Here is a 10,000-nt window from a genome sequence, read left to right as displayed (position 1 = left end):
TGTGTGTGTTTACCCAGACTGCAGCAGTGTGCTGGTCAGCACTACGTTATCAAGATGTTCTGCTCCCCAGCTCAGCCGAAACGAATCTTTCTCATTCTCTCTGGAGAGAGCAGACACCTGCCAACAGAAACATTACAATCAGACCAGCTACTAACCCCAGAGCTACTGACCAGCTACTAAACCCAGAGCTACTGACCAGCTACTAAACCCCAGAGCTACTAACCAGCTACCAAACCCCAGAGCTACTGACCAGCTACTAAACCCCAGAGCTACTGACCAGCTACTAAACCCCAGAGCTACTGACCAGCTACTAAACCCCAGAGCTACTGACCAGCTACTAAACCCCAGAGCTACTAACCAGCTACCAAACACCAGAGCTACTAACCCGCTACTAAACCCCAGAGCTACTAACCAGCTACCAAACACCAGAGCTACTGACCAGCTACTAAACCCCAGAACTACTAACCAGCTACCAAACACCAGAGCTACTAACCAGCTACTAAACCCCAGAGCTACTAACCAGTTACTAAACACCAGAGCTACTGACCAGCTACTAAACACCAGAGCTACTAACCACACAGCTACTAAACCCCAGAGCTACTAATGTACATAGTCAGTAATGTTGGTATAAGGTACATAGTGAGTAATGTGACAGTGAGTAATGTGGTATAAGGTACATAGTATGTAATGTGGTATAAGGTACATAGTGAGTAATGTGGTACATAGTATGTAATGTGGTTTTATGTACATAGTGTGTAATGTGGTTTTTAATGTGGAATTTGTACTTTCTTTACCTCATGTGTACCTGGTGTGTAACTGGTGTGGAATATGTACCTTCTGTACCTGGTGTGTAACTGGTGTGTACTATGTACCTTCTGTACCTGGTGTGTAACTGATGTGGAATATGTACCTTCTGTACCCGGTGTGTAACTGGTGTGTAACTGGTGTGTACCTGGTGTGTAATATGTACCTTCTGTACCTGGTGTGTTACTGGTGTGTACCTTCTGTACCTGGTGTGTAACTGGTGTGTACTTGGTGTGTACCTGGTGTGTACCTGGTGTGGAATATGTAACTTTTGCAACTGGTGTGTACCTGATGTGTACCTGGTGTATAACTGGTATGGAATATGTACCTTCTGTACCTGGTGTGTACTTGGTGTGTACCTGGTGTGTAATATGTACCTTCCGTACCTGGTGTGTAACTGGTGTGTACATGGTGTGTAACTGGTGTGTACCTTCTGTACCTGGTGTGTAACTGGTGTGTACTTGGTGTGTACCTGGTGTGTACCTGGTGTGGAATATGTAACTTTTGCAACTGGTGTGTACCTGGTGTGTACCTGGTGTGTAACTGGTATGGAATATGTACCTTCTGTACCTGGTGTGTACTTGGTGTGTACCTGGTGTGTAATATGTACCTTCTGTACCTGGTGTGTAACTGGTGTGTACCGTGTGTACCTGGTGTGTAACTGGTGTGTACTTGGTGTGTAACTGGTGTGTAATATGTACCTTCTGTACCTGGTGTGTAACTGGTGTGTAATATGTACCTTCTGTACCTGATGTGTAACGAATGGAATATGTACCTTCTGTACCTGGTGTGTAACTGGTGTGTACCTTCTGTACCTGGTGTGTAACTGGTGTGTACCTTCTGTACCTGGTGTGTAACTGGTGTGTACTTGGTGTGTACCTGGTGTGGAATATGTAACTTTTGCAACTGGTGTGTACCTGGTGTGTAACTGGTGTGTAACTGGTGTGGAATATGTAACTTCTGTACCTGGTGTGTACCTGGTGTGTAACTGGTGTGGAATATGTACCTTCTGTACCTGGTGTGCACCTGGTGAGGAATATGTACCGTGTGTAACTGGAGTGTACCTGGTGTGTACCTGGTGTGGAATATGTACCTTCTGTAACTGGTGTGTAACTGGTGTGGAATATTTACCTTCTGTGTACCTAGTGTGTACCTGGTGTGGAATATGTACCTTCTGTACCTGGTGTGTAACTGGTGTGTACCTGGGGTGTAATATGTACCTTCTGTATCTGGTGTGTAATATGTACCTTCTGTATCTGGTGTGTACCTGGTGTGTAATATGTACCTTCTGTACCTGGTGTGTAACTTGTGTGTACCTGGTGTGAAATATGTACCTTTTGTACCTGGTGTATAACTGGTCTGTAACTGGTGTGTAACTGGTGTGGAATATGTACCTTCTGTGTACCTGGTGTGGAATATGTACCTTTTGTACCTGGTGTGTAACTGGTGTGTACCTGGTGTGAAATATGTACCTTCTGTATCTGGTGTGTAACTGGTGTGTACCTGGTGTGGAATATGTACCTTTTGTACCTGGTGTGTAACTGGTGTGTAATATGTACCTTCTGTACCTGGTGTGTAACTGGTGTGTACCTGGTGTGAAATATGTACCTTTTGTACCTGGTGTGTAACTGGTGTGTAACTGGTGTGTAACTGGTGTGTAATATGTACCGTGTGTAACTGGTGTGTAACTGGTGTGTAACTGGTGTGTAATATGTACCTTTTGTACCTGGTGTGTAACTGGTGTGTACCTGGTGTGAAATATGTACCTTTTGTACCTGGTGTGTAACTGGTGTGTAACTGGTGTGTAACTGGTGTGTAATATGTACCTTCTGTACCTGGTGGCTGGAGATCATGTCTTCAATCAGAACCCCGTCTCTCTGATAATGTAGATGGGGCGGAGTCTGGTGCACCCTTAGGGAGAAAGACCTGCAGTGGTGAGGTGTGTGGTGTGTGTGTGTGTGTGTATGTGTGTGTGTATGTGTGTGTGTGTATGTGTGTATGCGTGTTTGTGTGTGTATGTGTGTATGCGTGTGTGCGTGTGTGTGTGTATATGTGTGTATGCGTGTGTATGTGTGTATGCGTGTGTATGTGTGTATGCGTGTGTGTGTGTGTGTGTGTGTGTGTGTGTATGGCATGCGTACCTGTCCAGGTTGTGGCTGAAGTAGCTCATCCTGTCCAGGTATCGGTCATGTAGAGAGTCGTCCCCCAGCTCTCTCAGATCCTCCGCTCTGAGATACTCACCACCATCACCCGTCATAGTGTCCTCACCTGCACACACACACACACACACACGTTAGGTTAATAAAACTCATCTCCCAAGTGGAGGTATTGTATCTCACAATGTTTAGTGAGATCAATGACTTCAGGAGATCTCCATATCGTTGCATTTGAACTCTAAGGTTCAATTCTGAGGTTCAATACTCAGTTTCCCTTTAAGAAAATTACTAACTCATACATCTGGGGAACTACCCATATCTATAAGAATATTACCCATAATCGTAAGAACTTTATCAAGGTGTGTCCTATAACAGCTATTACGCCAGACAAGGGATCCTGCCAGCCTTGAATTAATCCTGCTTTAAAACTCTGGAACCATCTCATCATCTCATTACTGACACCTGCAAGAAGAACCTGCAGCTATGCAGGACTATGGAGAGTAACGGCACTGGGGAGAGTAACGGCACTGGGGAGAGTAACGGGACAGTGGAGAATAACTGGACTGGGGAGAGTAACAGGACTGGGAGAGTAACCGCACTGTGGAGAGTAACCGCACTGTGGAGAGTAACGGGACTGCGCAGGACGGTGCAGGACTGTGGGGCAGAGGGACTGCACCATGAGCAGAGAGCCTGTGTCCTACAGGACTCTCAGGACAGAGACATTCCTGAATTTGTTTCATTTTACTGACAGAGACAAAGACAGTAGTGAAACAAAATAGAGCTCTTAGAAAATGGGACCCAATTTTGTTATAATTCACATACTGATCCAGCATTTATTTGTGTAAATGCTTTAGGTACGTTTATCTTTAAGCAATCACAGAACAGACACTTACCTTCCTCATCAGAAACATCTAGAACTTCAGTCATTGTTTCTGGGACGTTCAGTTTGTGCTTTTCTGTTACTGTCTGTAAAACATGAAGAGCAACATTATTAACATTACCACTGAACACCACCACTCTGAACACCACCAACAACCATCGTTGTCACCACCAACAACATTACCACTCTGAACACCATGACCAATATTATCCATCAATCAATCAAAAAGTATTTATATAGCTTTTTTTTTGTTGCCAAAAAGCAGCTTTACAAGTGTCCGAGTCCTAGCCCCCAGTGAGCAAGCCAAGAGTCCTGTTAAAACTGAACAACAGGACTAATATCAATACTCATTACCACACAGAAAATCACAGTTCCTGGAAAACCCAATTAAGAGAAAAATATTTTTTATTCGGTTCATCTCTGTGGAGAACCTTCAGATTCTGAGGGCTGATGTCCAGGTTTGCACAGAATACACAACAGATGAAGTTTCTCTGGGGCTCAGAATGGGTGTGTGTCACTCACAGTTGTTGTAGTGATGATCTCCTCCGTAACAACTTTCAGAGTGTCCACTACAGAGATGTAACCCAGTCGCTTGGCTATAGAAAGTGCCGTGTTCCCATTCTGTAACACAGACAGCTCGGTTGTGTGTGTGTGTGTGTGTGTGTGTGTGTATGTGTGTATCTGTGTATGTGTGTGTGTATCTGTGTGTGTGTGTGTGTGTTACCATAGTAACAGCATTAGGCTTTGCACCATGTTGCAGTAGAACGTTGATGATGTGGGTGTTCCCCTGCTGAGCTGCTTGGTGAAGGGGTGTGTAGCCATTCTGGAGAAACACACAAACACACACACAATTATGAACACACAACAATAAACACATAATAATGAACTCACAACAATAATCACATAATAATGAACTCACAATTATGAACACAACAATAAACACAATAATGAACTCACAACAATAAACACATAATAATGAACTCACAATTATGAACACAACAATAAACACAATAATGAACTCACAACAATAAACACATAATAATGAACTCACAATTATGAACACAACAATAAACACAATAATGAACTCACAACAATAATCACAATTATGAACACAACAATAAACACAATAATGAACTCACAACAATAAACACATAATAATGAACTCACAATTATGAACACAACAATAAACATATAATAATGAACTCACAATTATGAACACAACAATAAACACATAATAATGAACTCACAATAATAAACACATAATAATGAACTTACAATTATGAACACACAAACAATAAACACATAATAATGAACTCACAATTATGAACACAACAATAAACACAATAATGAACTCACAACAATAAACACATAATAATGAACTTACAATTATGAACACAACAATAAACACATAATGAACTCACAATAATAAACACAACAATAAACACATAATAATGAACTCACAATAATAAACACAATAATGAACTCACAATTATGAACACACAACAATAAACACACAATAATGAACTCACAATTAGGAACACACAGTAACAAAGAATAATGAACACATAGTAATAAACACACAATAACACATTAATACATACAAACAATAATGAACAAATAATACTAAACACATAATACTCACACAATTATGAATTCACACAATGATAAACCAAGAAACAAATACAATAATAAACACTGAAAAGCATACACAATAAGGACACACAATATTCAACCCATTAATAACCACACACACATTTATAAACTCAGCAACACAAACAATATTACACACACAATCAGAAAACACATACAACACCAGTCAGTTTGCTTACTTGTATTATTTTTAACATTAAAAAACAGGGAACGTGCCAAATTAATGAAATCACACATTAATATGCTCTAAAAAACCAATGAAATCACACGTTATTATGCTTTAATAAACCAATGAAATCACACGTTATTATGCTCTAATAAATCAATGAAATCATACGTTATTATGCTCTAATAAACTAATGAAATCACACGTTATTATGCTCTAAAAAACCAATGAAATCACACGTTATTATGCTTTAATAAACCAATGAAATCACACGTTATTATGCTCTAATAAATCAATGAAATCATACGTTATTGTGCTCTAATAAACTAATGAAATCACACGTAATTATTCTCTAACAGACAAATATCGACTAACGTATATATTAGATTGTTTGAAGTAGGGATGCAAATTATCGATTAATTCATTAATCGTTAGTTGATTGATCTTATCGATCGACTTTCGATTAATCGATAAGCGGCGTTTTCCACCTGAATTTCAGTGTTTCAATAGGGCTTTTAAAAATATTAGCTAAATATACTGCTCAAAAAAATTAAGGGAACACTAAAATAACACATCCTAGATCTCAATAAAAATCTTTGAAATCAGTTGAAAATCTCTCATTTCTACCCGTTGTCGGTTCCATTTGCACAAGAGCAGTTGAAATTGATTCACAATCAGTGTTGTTTCCTATCTGAACACGAAGTGTGGATGACTTGGAGTTACATTGTGTTGTTTAAGTGTTCCCTTTATTTTTTTGAGCAGTGTAGTTAAAACACTTTGGTCAAAAAGTATATATTATATTATGATAATTATATTGTATTATATGATATATTGCTCAAGTAATTATGCATTAGGAATTTTTTATGGTATAACAAAATACATTCTTTCATTTAAAAAAGGAATAAATTAAGGACTGGCTCCGTTCTTGCATTTGAAACATTAGACATTTTTAAAAATGTAAAAAAAAAAATTTAAAGAAGAAATTAAATAGAGAGCCAAACAGAATATTATTGAGCCCATGTTTGGACAATGTTTCTAGCTTTGTAGTGAACACATGCTGTAACGCGACCGGAGAGTGCCCAAGTTTCCACAACATCATTGAGCTTGTCAGTTAAACTGTCAGCGGTGTGTCTATCCGACATGTTCGTCGTAATCAACACTGCAGATTTTAGCTGCCAGTTCTCGTCAGTGTAGTGGCATGTCACGGTAATATAACTTTCTGTTGTTAGAGTCGTCCAACAATCTGTTGTAAGGGCTACAGCAGTAGTGGTAGCTAGCTTTGTTTTAGCTCACTCTTCATTTTTCATAGCGAGCTTCGAAAACGCTCGCCTTCCCAGTGTAGCTGTGATTTTAGGTTGACCAGGTGCACTGGTGATATGCAGGACAGCTGCATGCACGGTGTTCAAATGATAATTGAGTGAGCTAGTGGAACTGTTGTACTTCAATACCGCATTACACAGAGAACATTTGACTTCTTAGCCTAAATTAACAATGTTGAAATTGTAGCGACTACTACTCCTCGCAGCGAGTTCCGTAACAGACAGGCACTTGGCCCTTTAAGTGACACTGGGAGAGCGGCGCCTGCGCGCGCCAGGGGAGGGGAAGAGAACAGTGCTATCGTTTGAGTTGCGTGGAAAATAAAGTTTCCCTCCTCGGGATTTTCTGGATTACGCAGTTTCTGCCTCGTTTCCCGAACCCGCTTCAAAATGGTCCCACACCGCACGTCTTTTCGCCCGCTTCATTTTGTTTTCCACTCTGGTCTTTCGCGACACGTGTTCACCTCTCGTTCTTACACTCTGTTCAAGTTACTACAGGAGCGCTCTCTAACGATTAATCGTGATTAATACATTTTGATCGAGTAACGTCTTAATCGACAATTAATCGAAAGTCGATTAATCATTTGCATCCCTAGTTTGAAGTAACTGTCCTATATTTTGATGACTAAATGCTTTCTCAAACATTTTAAGTATAATTAGATTAAAATACTTTTTTATTAAGAACATGGATTTAGTCATGTGTGTCCAAACTTTTGACTGGTGTTTAAACCACACGAATCACAGAAAAAACATACACAGTAACATAGAGAAACAGACACACTAATAACACAATCATGTCAACCAGCACAGTGCTGCAGTCTGGGTAAACACACACACACACACTCACACACACACACACACACACACACACACACACACACACACACACACACACTCCACTGCACCAGTGACTAAACTGAACAGGAAGTGAATCCTTACTCTGGTTTTGGCGTTGACAGTTGCACCATGTTGTAAGAGGAAGTTGACCATTTTCACATTTCCATAATGGCACGCTACGATCAGAGGGGTGTAACCCAGCTGGGAGAGAGGAGAGAGGAGTGTGAGGAGAGAGGAGTGTGAGGAGAAGAGAGGAGTGTGAGGAGAGAAGAGTGTGAGGAGTGTGAGGAGAGAGAGAAGAGGAGTGTGAGGAGAAAGGAGTATGAAGAGTGAGGAGAGAGGAGTGTGAGGAGAGGGAGAAAAGAGGAGTGTTAGGAGTGTGAGGAATGTGAGGAGAGAGGAGTGTGAGGAGAGGGAGGAGAGAGGAGTGTTAGGAGAAAGGAGTGAGGAGAGAGGAGTGTGAGGAGTGTGAGGAGAGAGGAGTGTGAGGAGAAAGGAGTGAGGAGAGAGGAGTGTGAGGACGGAGAGGAGTGTGAGGAGAAAGGAGTGTGAGGAGAGAGGAGTGTGAGGAGTGTGAGGAGAGAGGAGTGTGAGGAGAGAGGAGTGTGAGGAGAAAGGAGTGTGAGGAGTGTGAGGAGAGAGGAGTGTGAGGATAGAGGAGAGAGAGGAGTGTGAGGAGAGAGGAGTGTGAGGAGAAATGAGTGTGAGGAGAGAGAGGAGTGTGAGGAGAGAGGAGTGTGAGGAGTGGGAGAAGAGAGGAGTGTGAGGAGAAAGGAGTGTGAGGAGAGAGGAGTGTGAGGAGAGAGAGGAGTGTGAGGAGAAAGGAGTGTGAGGAGAGAGGAGTGTGAGGAGTGTGAGGAGAGAGGAGTGTGAGGAGTGTGAGGAGAAAGGAGTGTGAGGAGAAAGGAGTGTGAGGATAGAGGAGTGTGAGGAGAGAGGAGTGTAAGGAGTGTGAGGAGAAAGGAGTGTGAGGAGAGAGAGGAGTGTGAGGAGAGAGAGGAGTGTGAGGAGAGAGGAGTGTGAGGAGAAAGGAGTGAGGAGAGAGGAGTGTGAGGAGTGTGAGGAGAGAGGAGTGTGAGGACGGAGAGGAGTGTGAGGAGAAAGGAGTGTGAGGAGAGAGGAGTGTGAGGAGAGAGGAGTGTGAGGAGAAAGGAGTGTGAGGAGAGAGGAGTGTGAGGATAGAGGAGAGAGAGGAGTGTGAGGAGAGAGAGGAGTGTGAGGAGAGAGAGGAGTGTGAGGAGAGAGGAGTGTGAGGAGAGAGGAGTGTGAGGAGAAATGAGTGTGAGGAGAGAGAGGAGTGTGAGGAGAGAGGAGTGTGAGGAGAAAGGAGTGTGAGGAGTGTGAGGAGAGAGGAGTGTGAGGAGTGTGAGGAGAAAGGAGTGTGAGGAGAGAGGAGTGTGAGGAGAGAGAGGAGTGTGAGGAGAAAGGAGTGTGAGGAGAAAGGAGTGTGAGGAGTGTGAGGAGAGAGGAGTGTGAGGAGTGTGAGGAGAAAGGAGTGTGAGGATAGAGGAGTGTGAGGAGAGAGGAGTGTAAGGAGTGTGAGGAGAAAGGAGTGTAAGGAGAGAGAGGAGTGTGAGGAGAGAGAGGAGTGTGAGGAGAGAGGAGTGTGAGGAGTGTGAGGAGAGAGGAGTGTGAGGAGAAATGAGTGTGAGGAGAGAGAGGAGTGTGAGGAGAAATGAGTGTGAGGAGAGAGAGGAGTGTGAGAAGAGAGGAGTGTGAGGAGTGAGGAGAGAGGAGTGTGAGGAGAGAGGAGTGTGAGGAGTGAGGAGTGTGAGGAGTGAGGAGAGAGGAGTGTGAGGAGAGAGAGGCGTGGGAGGAGAGAGAGGAGTGTGAGGAGAGAGAGGCGTAGGAGGAGAGGGAGAAGAGAGGAGTGTGAGGAGAGGGGAGTGTGAGAAGAGAGAGGTGTGTGAGGAGAGGGAGAAGAGAGGAGTGTGAAGAGAGTGTGAGGGGAGGGGGGAGAGGCCATCCAGAGCCGTTACTGTTTTTCGTCAGTCAGGGTTAGGGTTACTGTTTTCATGTTTCACATTTAATGTTTCATGTTTCATGTTTCATGTTCTGTGTGTGTGTGTGTGTGTGTGTGTGTGTGTGTGTGTGTGTGTGTGTGTGTGTGTGTGTGTGTGTGTGTGTGTGTGTCCTCACCTTTGTCTGGTGGTCTATACGTTGTGTGTGTGTATACATGTGAGTGTGTGTA

The 10,000-nt window shown here is 42.7% G+C and overlaps 1 protein-coding gene across 6 annotated transcripts in view; it reads right to left on the bottom strand.

The window, feature by feature from the left end:
* ank2a (ankyrin 2a, neuronal) overlaps positions 1-10,000 on the bottom strand; it is a 126,561-nt gene that overhangs the window by 62,689 nt on the left and 53,872 nt on the right. For 4 of the 6 annotated variants that reach the window (XM_077012943.1, XM_077012963.1, XM_077012997.1 and 1 more), the window contains 7 exons: positions 7,912-8,010; positions 4,565-4,663; positions 4,363-4,461; positions 3,854-3,926; positions 2,946-3,072; positions 2,631-2,715; positions 14-117 (listed from right to left, as the gene is read on the bottom strand). In XM_077012943.1, coding sequence (XP_076869058.1) covers positions 14-117; positions 2,631-2,715; positions 2,946-3,072; positions 3,854-3,926; positions 4,363-4,461; positions 4,565-4,663; positions 7,912-8,010 — 686 coding nt within the window. The remainder of the gene's footprint in view (positions 1-13; positions 118-2,630; positions 2,716-2,945; positions 3,073-3,853; positions 3,927-4,362; positions 4,462-4,564; positions 4,664-7,911; positions 8,011-10,000) is intronic. The other 2 variants (XM_077012952.1, XM_077012970.1) reach the window with 1 other exon arrangement.

The sequence above is a fragment of the Brachyhypopomus gauderio genome, chromosome 1 (genome assembly GCF_052324685.1).
Source record: "Brachyhypopomus gauderio isolate BG-103 chromosome 1, BGAUD_0.2, whole genome shotgun sequence".
Lineage (NCBI taxonomy): Eukaryota > Metazoa > Chordata > Actinopteri > Gymnotiformes > Hypopomidae > Brachyhypopomus > Brachyhypopomus gauderio.
This window is presented reverse-complemented; position numbering and strand designations above follow the sequence as displayed.